Source organism: Salmo salar, chromosome ssa16 (assembly GCF_905237065.1).
Source record: "Salmo salar chromosome ssa16, Ssal_v3.1, whole genome shotgun sequence".
NCBI lineage: Eukaryota > Metazoa > Chordata > Actinopteri > Salmoniformes > Salmonidae > Salmo > Salmo salar.
Window position 1 is genome coordinate 47,532,570 of NC_059457.1, and position 18,369 is coordinate 47,550,938.

The 18,369-nt window shown below is 45.9% G+C and overlaps 1 protein-coding gene across 3 annotated transcripts in view; it reads left to right on the forward strand.

Moving 5' to 3' along the window:
• Positions 1–6,301: 6,301 nt before the first annotated feature.
• LOC106574020 (choline transporter-like protein 5-B) overlaps positions 6,302–18,369 on the forward strand; it is a 92,166-nt gene continuing 80,098 nt past the window's right edge. For 2 of the 3 annotated variants that reach the window (XM_014149529.2, XM_014149528.2), the window contains exon 1: positions 6,302–6,504. In XM_014149529.2, coding sequence (XP_014005004.1) covers positions 6,468–6,504 — 37 coding nt within the window. In that variant the 5' untranslated portion in view covers positions 6,302–6,467. The remainder of the gene's footprint in view (positions 6,505–18,369) is intronic. The other variant, XM_014149531.2, reaches the window with a different exon arrangement.

Sequence of the window (18,369 nt, forward strand, 5' to 3'; positions counted from 1 at the left end):
ATGCCTTAGAGTTCTTGGGAACAGGAATAATGGTACTCAACTTAGGACAAGGAGAGGTTGAAAATAACTGTGAATATGCCTACCAGTTGTTTTGCGCATGCACTGAGAATGCACCTTGGAATACCATTGGCCTTGCAGTTACTTGCCCAACGCTCTAACCACTACACTACCTGCCGCCCCATGTAGCTTTGTACACCTGTGGTGTTCCCGGTCAAAACTGACCGGTCATTAGAAATGAATGGGTGAAACTACAATTAGTGTATAAAATTGAGTTCAGGCACATGCCCATTCATCAGATGGACACACTTCCTTTCCCAGACCCCCACGTGCATGTGTGTTTGAGCACACACACACCTCACTCCCCTTCTTGGCTTCCATGGCAACCCCCATGGGAACCTTTTTTTTTGTAAGTCGCTCTGGATAAGAGCGTCTGCTAAATGACTTAAATGTAATGTAATGTAATGTAACCTTTCCCCAATAGAATCTTTCCCCCATGGGAACCACACCTGTTGGCATTCTCAAACAATCGCAACTTTGTTTCAATAATATATATAACTTTTCTTGCAGCTCTGGTATATAAAGCTTTTTTGAGGCTTTGTTCAAAATTCATTCTGTGGCAGCACAATTGTAATGAATACTCAGGGAGAAAAAGATGTGCAGATGTTTATTAAGCCTTCGCAGAAGGCAGGAATCATGGTCACAGGTAGGTAGTCAAAAACAAACAACACCTCACAACCATACAAACAGAAAGAACTGAACTAAATAGGGAGCGGATGAGACCAGGTGAGAAACAAACACAGGTGAAATCAATGAACAAAAATGAAAGACAGGGCTATGTTCCAGAACACAAAGAAACAGGGCTACGTTCAAGAACACAAAGAAACAGGGCTACGTTCAAGAACACAAGGTTGAAAAGAAAAGCAGAACCTAGAAAAGAAAAGCAGAACCTTACAACAATGACCAAACAATATACTGTATGTGAGTCTCTTGATCATATCTTTGATCATGACACTGGTGAGGAGGAGAGAGTCCTTGTTTAAACTTTGACACAAAGTAGTCTGTGATAAATAGCACAATATGTTTCATCTGAGTATTTGTTATAGTCAAAATAATCCATATATTATGCGTTTGTTACTCAAAAACGAGATGTATGAGCTCAGGTCAATGAGGCCTACAAGGCATAAATAGCAAATAGAAGTTCAAAACTTGTAATGTTCACAAGAACGTAAATTGATAAAAAGATCTAGCACAACATTTGGTGATAGTATATGTATTATTATGGATTTATAATCAGCCATAATAGGGCGTTCATTTTGGACCGGGAACACAGAACTAATTAACATGAAACGAACAGGAGGGTTAGTGAAGAGCTCAGAGTTTGACTAGCCATGTGCAACATGCATGCGCAGTTACAAGCCTGCTAGAGTTAGCGGCAGGAGGACAAACAATATCCACCTTCCTAGTACGGATGAAGCCTGAGCTGGAATGTGAAGCTAACTGAAGCTGGTTAAATGGTAAACTTCATCTATATGCGAATGATACTATTATGTATGCTATTGCCCCGATTGTGCATGTCAGAGCAGAAACTATACCAGGAAGTTAAAGGAGCTATCCGTAGACCTCCGAGATGGAATTGTCATGAGGTATATATCTGGAAAAGGGTACAAAACCATTTCTAGAGTGTTGAACATTTCCAAGAACACAGTGGTCTCCATCATTGGGAAATTGAAAAAATATGGAACTACCCAGACTCTGCCTATAGCTGGCCGTCCGACCAAACTGAGCAACCGGGCAAGAAGGACCTTGGTCAGGGAGGTGACCAAGAACCCAGTGACCAATCTGACAGAACTACAGAGTTCCTTGGCTGAGATGGGAGAACCTGCCAGAAGGACAACAGTCTCTACAGCACTTCCCCAATCTGGGATTTATGGGAGAGTGGCCAGATGGAAGCAACTCCTGAGAAAAAGGCACATGACAGCACACTTGGAGTTTGCAGAAAGTAATGAAAGACTCTGAGATCATAATGCAAAAGATCCTGTGGTCTGATGATACAAAAATTGTACTCTTTGGCCTGAATGCAAAGCGCTATGTCTGGTGAAAACCAAGCACAGCTCATCACCCATCTAACACCATCCCTACCGTGAAGCATGGTGGTTGCATCATCATGCTATGGGGACTGGGAGACTGGTAAGGATAGAGGGAACAATGAAGGCAGCCAAATACAGGTCAATCCTTAATGAGAACCTGATTCAGAATGCCAACAACCTTAGACTGGGGCGAAGATTTCAAAATCAAATCAAAGTATATTTGTCACGTGCGCCGAATACAACAGGTGTAGTAGACCTTACAGTAAAATGCAGATAGCCTGGTTAGCCAATGTGCGGGAGCACTGGTTGGTCGGGCTAATTGAGGTAGTATGTACCTATGTACATGAATGTACAGTTAAAGTGACTGTGCATATAGGAAAAACAGAGTGTAGCAGCAGTGTAAAAGAGGGGTTGAGGGGGGCACACAATGCAAATAGTCCAGGTAGCCATTTGATTATCTGTTCAGGAGTCTTATGGCTTGGGGGTAAAAACTGTTGAGAAACCATTTTGTCCTAGACTTGGCACTCAGGTACCGCTTGCCATGTGGAAGGAAGTAGAGAGAACAGTTTATGACTGGGGTGGCTGGGGTCTTTGACAATTTTTAGGGCCTTCCTCTGACACTGCCTGGTGTAGAGGTCCTGGATGCCAGGCAGCTTAGCCCCAGTGATGTACTGGGCCATACGCACTACCCTCTGTAATTGCCGTAACAGGCAGTGATGCAACCAGTCAGGATGCTCTTGATGTTGCAGCTGTAGAACCTTTTGAGGATCTTAGGACCCATGCCAAATCTTTTTAGTTTCCTGAGGGGGAATAGGCTTTGTCGTGCCCTCTTCACGACTGTCTTGGTGTGTTTGGTCCATTCTAGTTTGTTGGTGATGTGGACACCAAGGAACTTGAAGCTCTCAACCTGCTCCACTACAGCCCCATTGATAAGAATGGGGGCGTACTCAGTCCTCCTTTTCCTGTAGTCCACAATCATCTCCTCAGTCTTGGTTATGTTGAGGGATAGGTTGTTATTCTGGCACCACCTGGCCAGGTCTCTGACCTCCTCTCTATAGGCTCGTCGTTGTTGGTAATCAGGCCTACCACTGTTGTGTCATCTGCAAACTTGATGATGGTGTTGGTGTCGTGCCTGGCAATGCAGTCATGGGTGAACAGGGAGTACAGGAGGGGACTGAGCACGCACCCCTGGGGGGCTCCAGTGTTGAGGATCAGCATGGCAGATGTGTTGCTACCTACCCTCACCACCTGCGGGGCGGCCCGTCAGGAAGTCCAGGATCCAGTTGCAGAGGGAGGTGTTTAGTCCCAGGATACTTAGTTTAGTGATGAGCTTTGAGGGTACTATGGTGTTGAACGCTGAGCTGTAGTCAATGAATAGCATTCTCAGATAAGTGTTCGTTTTGTCCAGGTGGGAAAGGGCAGTGTGGAGTGCAATAGAGATTGCATCATCTGTGGATCTGTTTGTGCGGTATGCAAATTGGAGTGGGTCTAGAGTTTCTGGGATGATGGTGTTGATGTGAGCCATTACTAGCCTTTCAAAGCATTTCATGGCTACGGACATGAGTGCTATGGGTCTGTAGTCATTTAGGCAGGTTGCCTTTGTGTTTTTGGGCACAGGGACTATGGTGGTCTGCTTGAAACATGTTGGTATTACAGACTCAATCAGGGAGATGTTGAAAATGTCAGTGAAGACACCTGCAAGTTGGTCAGCACATGCCCAGAGCACACGTCCTGGTAATCTGTCTGGCCCCGCAGCCTTGTGTATGTTGACCTGTTTAATGGTCTTAGTCACGTCGGCTACGGAGAGCGTGATCACACAGTCATCCGGAACAACTGATGCTCTCATGCATGCCTCAGTGTTGCTTACCTCGAAGCGAACATAGAAGTGATTTAGCTCGTCTGGTAGACTCGTGTCACTAGGCAGCTCGCGGCTGTGCTTCCCTTTGTAGTCTGTAATAGTTTGCGAGCCCTGCCACATAAGACGAGCGTCAGAGCCGGTGTAGTATGATTCAATCTTAGCCCTGTATTGACGCTTTGCCTGTTTGATGGTTCATCGCAGGGCATAGCAGGATTTCTTGTACGCTTCCGGGTTAGAGTCCCGCACCTTGAAAGCGGCAGCACTACCCGTTAGCTCAGTGCGAATGTTGCCTGTAATCCCTGGCTTCTGGTCGGGGTATGTACGTATGGTCACTGTGGGGACGACGTTCCAGATGCACTTATTGATAAAGCCAGTGATTGACGTGGTGTACTCCTCAGTGCCATCGGAAGAATCCCGGAACATGTTTCAGTCTGTGATAGCAAAACAGTCCTGTAGTTTAGCATCTGCTTCATCTGACCAGTTTTTTATAGACCGAGTCACTGGTGCTTCCTGCTTTAATTTTTGCTTCTAAGCAGGAATCAGGAGGATAGAGTTGTGGTCAGATTTACCAAATGGAGGGCGGGGGAGAGCTTGTACGTGTCTCTGTGTGTGGAGTACAGGTGATCTTTCCAACAGGACAAGGATCTGAAGCATACAGCCAAAACAACGCTGGAATGGATTCAGAACAAGAATGTGAAAGTCCTTGAGTGGACCAGCCAAAGCCCAGACTTGAATCCCATTGAAAATCTGTGGAAATACTTGAAGATTGCTGTTCACAACTGATCCCCATCTAATTTAACAGAGCTTGAGAAGATCTGCAAGAAATAATGGGAGAAAATCCCCAAATCCAGATATGCAAAGCTGATACAGACATACCCAAGACAACTCAGAGCTGTGATTGCCGCCAAAGGTGCTTCTACAAAGCATTAATTCGGGGGTGTGAATACTTAAGTAAATTAGATATTTCTGTATTTTATTTTCAATAAAATGGCAACAATTCTAAAAACATGTTTTCACTTTTATCATTATGGGGTATTGTGTGTAGATGGGTGAGAACAAATATCTATTTAATTCGTTTTGAATTCAGGCTGTAACACAACAAAATGTGGAATAAGTCAAGGGGTATGAATACTTTCTGAAGGCACTGTAGCTGTAAAATATAGATAGGATCTGTGCTGTCACAAGAAGTCCTGCAGAGGACAGTGTTTCTCCACAAAGGGTCCATGTTAAACTCAAGAGATTTTGCACAGTAAAATAGTGAAAGCTGTTTGAGAGAAAGCTATGGGCCAATGTTTCCAAACTCCAGTCCTCCAGTACCTCCCAACAGTACACATTTTTGCTGTGGCCCCGGAAAAACACACCTGATTTAACTTGTCAACTAATCATCAAACCTTAAATGAGATGCGTCATCCCTTCACACAGGAATAGCTGCCATGATTGGCTTTTTAGGTGCCTCTGCTACCACACGTAATATAAAGACTGATGATCGCTGTGTGGTACTCTTACAAACTAATTTAGTTGAATAAGGTGAGTTTGTCCGGGCCTACAACACAGACGTGTTACTGGAAGGAGGAAACACTGCATAGTGTAGCAAACATTCATAATGTCACATATACAGTAGCATAATTAAGCAATAAGGCACGAGGAGGGGTGGTATATTGGCAATATACCACGGCTAAGGGCTGTTCTTAGCATGATGCAACGTGGAGTGCCTGGACACAGCCCTTAGCCGTGGTATATTGGCCATATATCACAAACCCCTGAGGCGCCTTATTGCTGTTATAAACTGGTTACCAACTTAATTAGAGCAGTAAAAATAAATGATTTGTCATACCTGGGGTATACGGTCTGATATACCACGGCTGTCAGCCAATCAGCATTCAGGGCTCGTACCACCCCGTTTTATAAAGAGGGATATAGTAGGCTGACTTTATTTGGATATTCCATCTGTAGATGCTCTACAGACTATCAGTACCATTTCAACTAGCTACTAACCCTAACCCTAACCTTAACCCTTATCCTAACCCTAAACTCAATACTTACCCTAACCTTTATTCTGATCCTAACCCTAACTGTAACCTTAGCATGGAGTTGCTTATCAACAGATCGTTTGTTGGTAGAGCATCTACAGATGTACTATCCAGACTATCCAAATAAAGCATGACCAACTGTAGTGTGACTGTATTACTTTCAAATTTTACTAATAAATTCACAATATAGATGATTGCCACTGTGTGTCAAGTGTGAATCAGGTCTACATCGAGATTCATGTAAAACATTTTCATTGCGATCAGCCCTGGTGTCTGTGTGCCTTTAAGGGTTTTAATCACACGGTTGATGACGATATATCGTGCTGTAAACACCGCTGGCGCTCCGCTGCCGCTCCGCTGCGTGGTGGAGACAGCTCAAACCAAGGCTGGAGCTGCTCTATTCAGTAGACTGGGCCACTAAAACGCTCTGTTCACATCTCAAGCCTCATATGCCACCTCAAAGACGGTGCAGAATCTCCTGTCTGAGGTGCAATGGCTAGAAAGACAGACATTCCTCCTTCATACTATGGTGAGTCGCCACATTCGTCTTTGTTTAAGGTCGGTAACCTCACGTTGTTTCTTCAAGACAACAAAGGGTAGCCTACAACGATATTCTTCAAACGCTATCCTGACTTTGGTTACTGGGGCGGCTTTTAGCGCTAGGGCTGATTTACTAAATGTAACATTGAAGTGAGATACAATGTACCAATGTTATGTCACTTCATCATGAATGGAGCCTAACAAATTAGAAATTGCTTCGCGATCATATTTTAATTTGAAAGTAGGCTACTGGATATAAAAATGGTAACGTTAAGATGTTGTTTCTGTCACTCGAATCATGAAATGTAACACCAGTGGAACTATCAACCGTAGTTTTTTAAATGTATTTTTTAACATTATACAGTGTAACCTCTTGGGGATTGACACTTGGTATGTAGTGAACCTAGCTAACCGTATTGGTACAACATGTTATTGTTACAGTATTAAACACATACTATAGCCTAATTCTAATGATTTAAGACTGTTTTCTTTCCCCCAACCCTTGACAACAGATGAAACTTAAAGGTATTGTTTTGATGAAGAAAAAAAGTGAATTGCATCTGAAAGCCAAGACGAACAACAATACTCATAAATCATGTCCATTGTTATTATAAAATACAAGGCAAACGATGTAAAAGACAATAGATTTTTCCCTTTGTCCCTAAGTGAGAGTTGTTCCCTGGTCGTTATATGGATATTCAATCTCTGTGAAGATTTACTGTCCATTAGCTGGTCCTCTTTGTTAGGGTGTCTGTGAAAATCCGGGACTCGTGCCAGATGCCATAGAAACCACATTACTACAGTGTTTCAAGTGTGAAACGACAGCTTCCATAAGCAGTAACACAGTAATAACACAGTTTACCACAGATTGTCAGACAAAGGAGCACTAATAGAAGACGTGGATGTTGATTAAGGCAGCCCCCTCACCTCTGATTCAGAAGATCCATTTCAGTTGAAGGAATTCAGTTGTACTGAATAGGTATCCACCTTTACCTTTCCCTTATAGTAGTGCATGCAGAGATATGCAAGCTATGGCTTATGTAATTACAGTATAATAGTCTTGGTTATTATAGACAGTGCATGTCATGGCATCTTATAAGTAACGGTTTTACAGTCATTATCATAGGAGGTGAACCCTCATTATAATCAATCTTTTCTGTACATGAGCAATCATTATAATTCGGGTCAAGCCATCCATATTATTGGTGAATTTGTCAAAAGACCACTAATTCAGCCAGTCCACTTCATGCTGTGACAACTGGCAGAGGTATATAGAATTGTCATTGTCAGTAAGTGACATAGTCAATCTACTCAGTATGACTTCATGGGAAAGCTGCAGTGTCTCTCATCTCTCCCTAGACACTGACCCTGTGTTTCACTCAGTTCCCATGACTCCAGGCCCCTGCCAATCATGTTTGTAGCCTGTCAGTTGGAGATGAGGATTGGCTGCAGTGAAATAGACTCTCGCTGCCATCTCTTGAGACCTCCAACTGCCCACTCAGAATTCAGCCCACACTTGAACATTGTGTTGAAGCAGAGGAAGCTGTACATACAGTACTTCATTACATTTCAGCATTTTAGAATGAATAGTGCTTATGGTACATGTGAGTTGATCATGCTTGTGCCAATGCAACATTTTGGTGTTTATTGTCAAAAGATTTGGGATAATCTTACGCTCCTCCATCTGAAAAGGAAACGAGGCCCTGCGTCTTTAAATGCAGCCTGGCCAGTGGAGCATGGGATGGAGTTGTGCCGACTCCCCGTGTTCAGGTCAGCTGCTGTGTCCAAGTGGCCTCTCTGGTGCTGGTGCTCAGTCAGCCAGCCTGTCCAAATGGCCTTTCCCAGGCAGCTCGGGGCAGGGCTGTCAAGCAGAGAGGGATGCTAGGTGCAAAAACTCTATAGTCCTCGCCAACCTGCCTCTCTAGCAAATGGAAATGCGTGGTGATGGTCACACACACACACACACACACACACACACACACACACACACACACACACACACACACACACACACACACACACACACACACACACACACACACACACACACACACACACACACACACACACACACACACGCACGGACACGGACACTAGTCAATCAAGCATCAATACACACTTGCAGACATGCTCAATTTGTGCACTTTCCATCACACACCAACATTCACACTTCTAGTGCATTTTTACAGACAAATAAACATGTTAAATCATACATTTGCACAGTCATAGACAGTCCCTTCATTCATCCTCAACCTTTTATAATGGATCCACAGCCAATACTTTCATCAGTAATGCATCCTGAATGATGTTCAGTCATTCATAAAGGTAGAGCATACTGCCCCCTATCCCAGACAGGTTCAGTCATTCATAAAGGTAGACCATCCCAGACAGGTTCAGTCATTCATAAAGGTAGACCATCCCAGACAGGTTCAGTCATTCATAAAGGTAGAACATCCCAGACAGGTTCAGTCATTCATAAAGGTAGACCATCCCAGACAGGTTCAGTCATTCATAAAGGTAGAACATACTGTCCCCTATCCCAGACAGGTTCAGTCATTCATTAAGGTAGAGCATACTGCCACCTATCCCAGACAGGTTCAGTCATTCATAAAGGTACAACATACTGCCCCCATCCCAGACAGGTTCAGTCATTCATAAAGGTAGAACATACTGTCCCCTATCCCAGACAGGTTCAGTCATTCATAAAGGTAGACCATCCCAGACAGGTTCAGTCATTCATAAAGGTAGAACATACTGTCCCCTATCCCAGACAGGTTCAGTCATTCATAAAGGTACAACATACTGCCCCTATCCCAGACAGGTTCAGTCATTCATAAAGGTAGAACATACTGTCCCCTATCCCAGACAGGTTCAGTCATTCATAAAGGTAGAACATACTGCCCCCTATCCCAGACAGGTTCAGTCATTCATAAAGGTAGAACATACTGTCCCCTATCCCAGACAGGTTCAGTCATTCATAAAGGTAGAACATACTGTCCCCTATCCCAGACAGGTTCAGTCATTCATAAAGGTAGAACATACTGTCCCCTATCCCAGACAGGTTCAGTCATTCATAAAGGTAGAACATACTGTCCCCTATCCCAGACAGGTTCAGTCATTCATAAAGGTAGAACATACTGTCCCCTATCCCAGACAGGTTCAGTCATTCATAAAGGTAGAACATACTGTCCCCTATCCCAGACAGGTTCAGTCATTCATAAAGGTACAACATACTGCCCCCATCCCAGACAGGTTCAGTCATTCATAAAGGTAGAACATACTGTCCCCTATCCCAGACAGGTTCAGTCATTCATAAAGGTAGAACATACTGTCCCCTATCCCAGACAGGTTCAGTCATTCATAAAGGTAGAACATACTGCCCCCATCCCAGACAGGTTCAGTCATTCATAAAGGTAGAACATACTGCCCCCATCCCAGACAGGTTCAGTCATTCATAAAGGTAGAACATACTGTCCCCTATCCCAGACAGGTTCAGTCATTCATAAAGGTAGAACATACTGTCCCCATCCCAGACAGGTTCAGTCATTCATAAAGGTAGAACATACTGTCCCCTATCCCAGACAGGTTCAGTCATTCATAAAGGTACAACATACTGCCCCCATCCCAGACAGGTTCAGTCATTCATAAAGGTAGAACATACTGTCCCCTATCCCAGACAGGTTCAGTCATTCATAAAGGTAGAACATACTGTCCCCTATCCCAGACAGGTTCAGTCATTCATAAAGGTAGAACATACTGTCCCCTATCCCAGACAGGTTCAGTCATTCATAAAGGTAGAACATACTGTCCCCTATCCCAGACAGGTTCAGTCATTCATAAAGGTAGAACATACTGTCCCCATCCCAGACAGGTTCAGTCATTCATAAAGGTACAACATACTGTCCCCTATCCCAGACAGGTTCAGTCATTCATAAAGGTACAACATACTGTCCCCTATCCCAGACAGGTTCAGTCATTCATAAAGGTAGAACATACTGTCCCCTATCCCAGACAGGTTCAGTCATTCATAAAGGTAGAACATACTGTCCCCTATCCCAGACAGGTTCAGTCATTCATAAAGGTACAACATACTGCCCCCATCCCAGACAGGTTCAGTCATTCATAAAGGTAGAACATACTGTCCCCTATCCCAGACAGGTTCAGTCATTCATAAAGGTAGAACATACTGTCCCCATCCCAGACAGGTTCAGTCATTCATAAAGGTACAACATACTGCCCCCATCCCAGACAGGTTCAGTCATTCATAAAGGTACAACATACTGTCCCCTATCCCAGACAGGTTCAGTCATTCATAAAGGTACAACATACTGTCCCCTATCCCAGACAGGTTCAGTCATTCATAAAGGTAGACCATACTGTCCCCTATCCCAGACAGGTTCAGTCATTCATAAAGGTAGACCATCCCAGACAGGTTCAGTCATTCATAAAGGTAGAACATACTGTCCCCTATCCCAGACAGGTTCAGTCATTCATAAAGGTAGAGCATACTGCCCCCTATCCCAGACAGGTTCAGTCATTCATAAAGGTAGACCATCCCAGACAGGTTCAGTCATTCATAAAGGTAGACCATCCCAGACAGGTTCAGTCATTCATAAAGGTAGACCATCCCAGACAGGTTCAGTCATTCATAAAGGTAGAACATCCCAGACAGGTTCAGTCATTCATAAAGGTACAACATACTGTCCCCTATCCCAGACAGGTTCAGTCATTCATAAAGGTAGACCATCCCAGACAGGTTCAGTCATTCATAAAGGTACAACATACTGAATTATCACTCTCTGACAAGTTCGTAAGAGACTGTTTAGAATGAGTCGCGTTCAGCAACAAAAGTGTTGAGCTGGTCACCTTGTTAATGAACACATTTCTCACATGGTCAGGTTGCCTGAGCGTGGCATTCTCACACCCAGGCAATGCAGACTTTTCACAGAGGCTGACAAAGAGCTAGGAATAGTTTTTTCAAAGACTGTCCTCTCCTTATAAACTACTGCAGTCGTAGTTCAGATGCCTCATCCCTTCAGACAGGAATAAGTGCCATGATTGGCTTTTTATTTTTATTTAACTGGGCAAGTAAGTTAAGAACAAACTGTTATTTACAATGACAGCGTAGGAACAGTGGGTTAACTGCCTTGTTCAGGGGCAGAACGACAGATTTTTACCTTGTCAGCTCGGGGATTCGATCTAGTAACCTTTCGATTACTGGCCCAACGCTCTAACCACTAGGCTACCTGCTGCTTTTAGGGGCCTCTGCTACCACACATAATATGAAGAGTGATCGCTGGGTGGTACTCCTACACACTGTAATGGACTCTTTATAATGCCCCTACTCATTCTATTGAATGAGGTTCTTCCCCTATGAAATTCTGTGGTGGTTTTCTCTGGCTACTACAGTAGGATATCACGGTTCCCTGATGTTTTTACAGACTACAGAAAGGTATTTACAGTGCTGGCAGGCTTGAGTCCGTAAATACTTCCACAAACTCGCTTCGTATCACGACAGGCAAACATGAATTGCCTTTTGTAAACCCTGTGTGAATTGAACAGAGTTTGGCTCTAAATGTCCAGCTATCTCTCCCTGTTACAGGCAACGCTATGCACGAAGGCTTTGGATATCCAGTTTGCAGCATGAATACAGTCCCTTTCTTTATTGGGCTAGTGGGCTAGCTGACATTATACGACGAGTGGCTCTAATCTAATCCTGGATGCTGATTGGTTAAAACTGACAATGATTTATTAAACACAACTCAAAGAAACAAAGTGTGTATAGCGAGTGAGACAGCTGCAGTTCCAACACACATAGAAAACAGATTCAGGTCTTTGTCTTGTGTTGAGTCTCTGCTACTGTGAGGTTGGTGATGTACTGAATGATTCAGGTCTATCAACAGATTCCATGGATCATTATCCTGAGATGAAAGTCAGCTGCTGTGTTATTTATTCTGTATGTGGAGAGGTGAGGGACTTGCATAACACCTCAGGGATGTGCTGCGTTGCACCGCTTTCTCAGCCAACTCCAGGCTGATCTGAATTACAAAATGACTGTGAGAGATGGGAAGGAAAGGAGAGAGTGGTAGAGGCATACGCTTATGAGATCCTCTAGCCTGAGGATAACCCCATCTTCTTCCTGACATTGATCACGTTAGGAGGCTGATCCAGAACCAATTCTTACTGTCACTTAATCAGTGAAGGCAAGTAATTCTGATTGCTTTGGGTCCTGTAACACCCCATGCAACCTCAGGCAAATTGACAACAGAGTCGCGTTAGCGAGTTGTTTTGCTCGACATCGAAGCTCCGCTGTATAAGGGAGAGGAGGCAGTCTGAAATGCAATATGTAGTGTGTGAATAACAATAAAGAAACATTGTGTGTGTAGCTAAGCATTTAAGCTGTGTCTCTCCCTGAACCTCCACATTACACAAGACGGACATGAAGAAACAGGCGTCATTCCATGACTCAACCTTAAAATCCATATAAACCCAAACCAAAGCCTGTTGAGCTTGTCACTGATCCAGCATGACAGACTCATTTCACAGGAACACAGGGCTGCTACTGATGTGCCTGGGGACCTTGCTGCATTTCTGTCTCATCACACCCTGCTACATCACACAAGTAGCCAAGGTCACAATCCCCCAAACACTGCCTGCCTCGCTGTCTACTCTGCCCCCCAATCTCTCTCTCTCTCTCTCTCTCTCTCTCTCTCTCTCTCTCTCTCTCTCTCTCTCTCTCTCTCTCTCTCTCTCTCTCTTACTCTGCCCCTCTCTCTCTACTCTGCCCCTCTCTCGCTCTCTACTCTGCCCTCTCTCTCTCTCTACTCTGCCCCTCTCTCTCTCTCTACTCTGCCCCTCTCTCTCTCTACTCTGCCCCTCTCTCTCTCTCTACTCTGCCCTCTCTCTCTCTCTCTCTCTCTCTCTCTCTCTCTCTCTCTCTCTCTCTCTCTCTCTCTCTACTCTGCCCCCTCTCTCGCTCTATACTCTGCCCCCTCTCTCGCTCTACTCTGCCCTCTTTCTCTCTCTCTCTCTCTCTCTACTCTGCCCCCTCTCTCACTCTATACTCTGCCCCTCTCTCTCTCTACTCTGCCCCCTCTCTCTCTCTCTCTACTCTGCCCCCCTCTCTCTCTACTCTGCCCCCTCTCTCTCTACTCTTCACCCCCCTCTCTCTACCCATCACCCCCCTCTCTCTACTCTGCCCCCCTCTCTCTCTCTCTACTCTCCCACTCTCTCTCTACTCTGCCCTCTCTCTCTCTCTCTCTCTCTACTCTTCCCCCTCTCTCTCTACTCTTCCCCCTCTCTCTCGCTCTACTCTTCCCCCTCTCTCTCGCTCTACTCTTCCCCCCTCGCTCTACTCTACCCCCTCTCTCTCGCTCTACTCTGCCCTCTCTCTCTCTCTCTCTCTCTCTACTCTGCCCCTCTCTCTCTCTACTCTGCCCTCTCTCTCTCTCTACTCTGCCCCCTCTCTCTCTCTACTCTCCCACCCTCTCTCTACTCTGCCCTCTCTCTCCCTCTCTCTCTCTCTACTCTTCCCCCTCTCTCTCACTCTACTCTTCCCCCTATCTCTCGCTCTACGCTTCCCCCTCTCTCTCGCTCTACTCTGCCCTCTCTCTCTCTCTCTCTCTCTCTACTCTGCCCCTCTCTCTCTCTACTCTGCCCTCTCTCTCTCTCTCTCTCTACTCTGCCCCCCCTCTCTCTCTACTCTGCCCCCCTCTCTCTCTCTACTCTGCCCCCTCTCTCTCTCTCTACTCTTCACCCCCCCCTCTCTCTACTCTGCCCTCTCTCTCGCCCTCTCTCTCTCTCTACTCTGCCTCTCTCTCTCTCTCTCTACTCTGCCCTCTCTCTCTACTCTGCCCTCTCTCTCTCTCTCTCTCTCTCTCTCTCTCTCTACCTCTCTCTCTACTCTGCCTCTCTGTCTCTCTCTCTCTACTCTGCCCTCTCTCTCTCTCTCTCTCTCTCTCTCTCTCTCTCTCTCTCTCTCTCTCTCTCTCTAATCTGCTCTCTCTCTCTCTCTCTCTCTCTACTCTGCCCTCTCTCTCTCTCTCTCTCTCTACTCTGCCCCCTCTCTCGCTCTCTCTCTCTACTCTGCCCCCTCTCTCTCTCTACACTGCCCCCTCCCTCCCTCTACTGTGCCCCTGTCTCTACCCCTCTCTACTCTGCCTCTCTCTACTCTGCCCCCTCTCTCTCTCTACTGTGCCCCTCTCTCTCTATTCTCTGCCCCCCTCTCTCTCTCTACTGTGCCCCTGTCTCTACCCCTCTCTACTCTACCTCTCTCTACTCTGCCTCTCTCTCTCTCTACTCTACCTCTCTACTCTCTCTCTACTCTGCCTCTCTGTTTGCTGTAGGCTAGCTGCCAGAGGCTGACGCTGAAATGCTAACCCAAACCCCCAGTGGGAGCCCATCCTGTACCCTGCTGCCTCTTTCCCCTACAGAGTGGATGTCAGTGTGGTGTGTTTACAAGGCTGGTAACAGGGAGATGTTTTAAATACTACTCATGTCTTAATGTACTAACTCAGTGAGAGTCCACTCCAGATATTCCAGCCCAGTGTAGTTCCGGGGGCTCAGTTGGCTTGAGCAAGGTGGTTGTGACATAAACGTTGTGGGTTTGATACCTGCACGGGCAGATGATCTATTGTGGACCGAGTTAAGCTCAGGGAGGACTCAGGAGTTGGTACTATAAGTCCAGACATTTGGAGTTCTTGTCTCTCAAAGGAGAACTGGTGACCCACGGCGATTTTCTGTTTTCTGAGCAGATGCTAATTTAAAAAGAAATGTGTGTGTGTGTATACGCACACACACTGCCGGTCAAATGTTTTAGGACATCTACGCATTGAAGGGTTTTTCTTTATTTTTACAATGTTCTACATTGTAGAATAATAGTGAAGATATAAACTATGAAATCTCATGTGGAATCATGTACTAAGTGTTAAACAAATCAAAATATATTTGAGATTCATCAAGTAGCCAACCTTCGCCTTGATGACAGCTTTGCACACTCTTGGCATTCTCTCAAGCAGCTTCACCTGGAATGCTTTTCCAACAGTCTTGAAAGAGTTCCCACATATGCTGAGCACTTGTTGGCTGCTTTTCCTTCACTCTGCTGTCTAACTCATCCCAAACCATCTCAGTTGGGTTGAGGTCAGGTAATTGTGGAGGCAGCACTCCATCACTCTCCTTCTTGGTCAAATAGCCCTTACACAGCCTGGAGGTGTGTTTGGGGTCATTGTCCTGTTGAAAAACAAATGATAGTCCCACTAAGTGCAAACCAGATGGTATGGCGTATCGCTGCAGAATGCTGTGGTAGCCATGCTGGTTAAGTGTGCCTTGAATTCTAAATAAATCACTGACAGTGTCAGCAGTCACCAGTGCTGCATCAGATGACCTGGCCTCCACAATCACCCAACCTCAACCCATTTGAGATGGTTTGGGATGAGTTGCCCTCTCTCTCTCTTTCTACTCTGCTCTTCTCTCACTCTACTCTGCCGCTCTCTCTCTCTCTAGTCTGCCTCTCTATTTACTCTGCCCTTCTGTCACTCTACCCCTCTCTCTCTAGTCTGCCTCCCTATCTACTCTGCCCCTCTCTACTCTGCCCCTCTACTCTCTCCCTCTACTCTGCCCCTCTACTGTCTCTCTCTCTCTACCTCTCTCTACTCTGCCCCCCTCTCTCTCTCTCTCTCTCTCTCTCTCTCTCTCTCTCTAGTCTGCCTCCCTATCTACTCTGCCCCTCTCTCTACTCTGTCCCTCTCTTTCTCTCTCTCTACTCTGCCCCTCTACTGTCTCTCTCTACTCTGTCCCTCTACTGTCTCTCTCTACTCTGCCCCTCTCTCTACTCTGCCCCTCTACTGTCTCTCTCTACTCTGCCCCTCTCTCTACTCTGCCCCTCTACTGTCTCTCTCTACTCTGCCCCTCTCTCTACTCTGCCCCTCTACTGTCTCTCTCTACTCTGCCCCTCTCTCTACTCTGCCCCTCTACTGTCTCTCTCTACTCTGTCCCTCTCTTTCTCTCTCTACTCTGTCCCTCTACTGTCTCTCTCTACTCTGCCCCTCTACTGTCTCTCTCTACTCTGACCCTCTACTCTCTCTCTCTACTCTGTCCCTCTACTGTCTCTCTCTGTCCCTCTACTCTCTCTCTCTACTCTGTCCCTCTACTGTCTCTCTCTACTCTGCCCCTCTCTCTACTCTGTCCCTCTACTGTCTCTCTCTACTCTGCCCCTCTACTGTCTCTCTCTACTCTGACCCTCTACTCTCTCTCTCTACTCTGCCCCTCTACTGTCTCTCTGTCCCTCTCTTTCTCTCTCTACTCTGTCCCTCTACTGTCTCTCTCTACTCTGCCCCTCTACTGTCTCTCTCTACTCTGCCCCTCTACTCTCTCTCTCTACTCTGTCCCTCTACTGTCTCTCTCTGTCCCTCTACTCTCTCTCTCTACTCTGTCCCTCTACTGTCTCTCTCTACTCTGCCCCTCTCTCTACTCTGCCCCTCTACTGTCTCTCTCTACTCTGACCCTCTACTGTCTCTCTCTACTCTGACCCTCTCTACTCTCTCTCTCTACTCTGCCCCTCTCTACTGTCTCTCTCTCTCTACCTCTCTACTTTGCCCCCCCTCTCTCTCTCTCTCTCTCTCTCTCTCTAGTCTGCCTCTCTATTTACTCTGCCCTTCTCTCACTCTACCCCTCTCTCTCTAGTCTGCCTCCCTATCTACTCTGCCCCTCTACTGTCTCTCTCTCTCTCTCTCTACTCTGCCCCTCTACTGTCTCTCTCTACTCTGCCCCTCTACTGTCTCTCTCTACTCTGCCCCTCTCTCTACTCTGCCCCTCTACTGTCTCTCTCTCTACCTCTCTCTCTCTCTACCTCTCTCTACTTTGCCCCCCTCTCTCTCTCTCTCTCTCTCTCTCTCTCTCTCTCTCTCTCTCTCTCTAGTCTGCCTCCCTATCTACTCTGCCCCTCTCTCTACTCTGTCCCTCTCTTTCTCTCTCTACTCTGTCCCTCTACTGTCTCTCTCTACTCTGTCCCTCTACTGTCTCTCTCTACTCTGTCCCTCTACTGTCTCTCTCTACTCTGCCCCTCTCTCTACTCTGTCCCTCTACTGTCTCTCTCTACTCTGCCCCTCTCTTTACTCTGTCCCTCTACTGTCTCTCTCTACTCTGTCCCTCTACTGTCTCTCTCTACTCTGCCCCTCTACTGTCTCTCTCTACTCTGCCCCTCTACTGTCTCTCTCTACTATGTCCCTCTACTGTCTCTCTCTACTCTGACCCTCTCTCTACTCTGTCCCTCTACTGTCTCTCTACTCTGCCCCTCTACTGTCTCTCTCTACTCTGACCCTTTACTGTCTCTCTCTCTCTACCTCTCGCTCTACTCTGCCCCTCTCTCTACCTCTCTCTCTACTTTCTGATCCACGCCCTTACCTTAAAAAAAAGGTGACCAAAGGATGCATATCTGTATTTGCAGTCATGTGAAATAAATTCATTAGGCCCTAATCTATGTATTTAAATTGGCTGATTTCCTTATATGGGCTGTAACTCAGTAGAATCTTTGAAATTGTTGCTTTGCTACAGGAGGGACTGGTGAACTTCACAAAATAGATGGCATCATGAGGATTGAAAATGATGTGGATATACTGAAGCAACATCTCAAGACATCAGTCAGGAAGTTAAAGCTTGGTCGCAAATGGGTCTTCCAAATGGACAATGACCCCAAGCATACTTCCAACGCTGTGGCAAAATGGCTTAAGGACAACAAAGTCAAGGTATTGGAGTGGCCATCACAAAGCCCTGGCCTCAATCCCATTGAAAATTTGTGCGCAGAACTGATAAAAGCGTGTGCGAGCAAGGAGGCCTACAAACCTGACTCAGTTACACC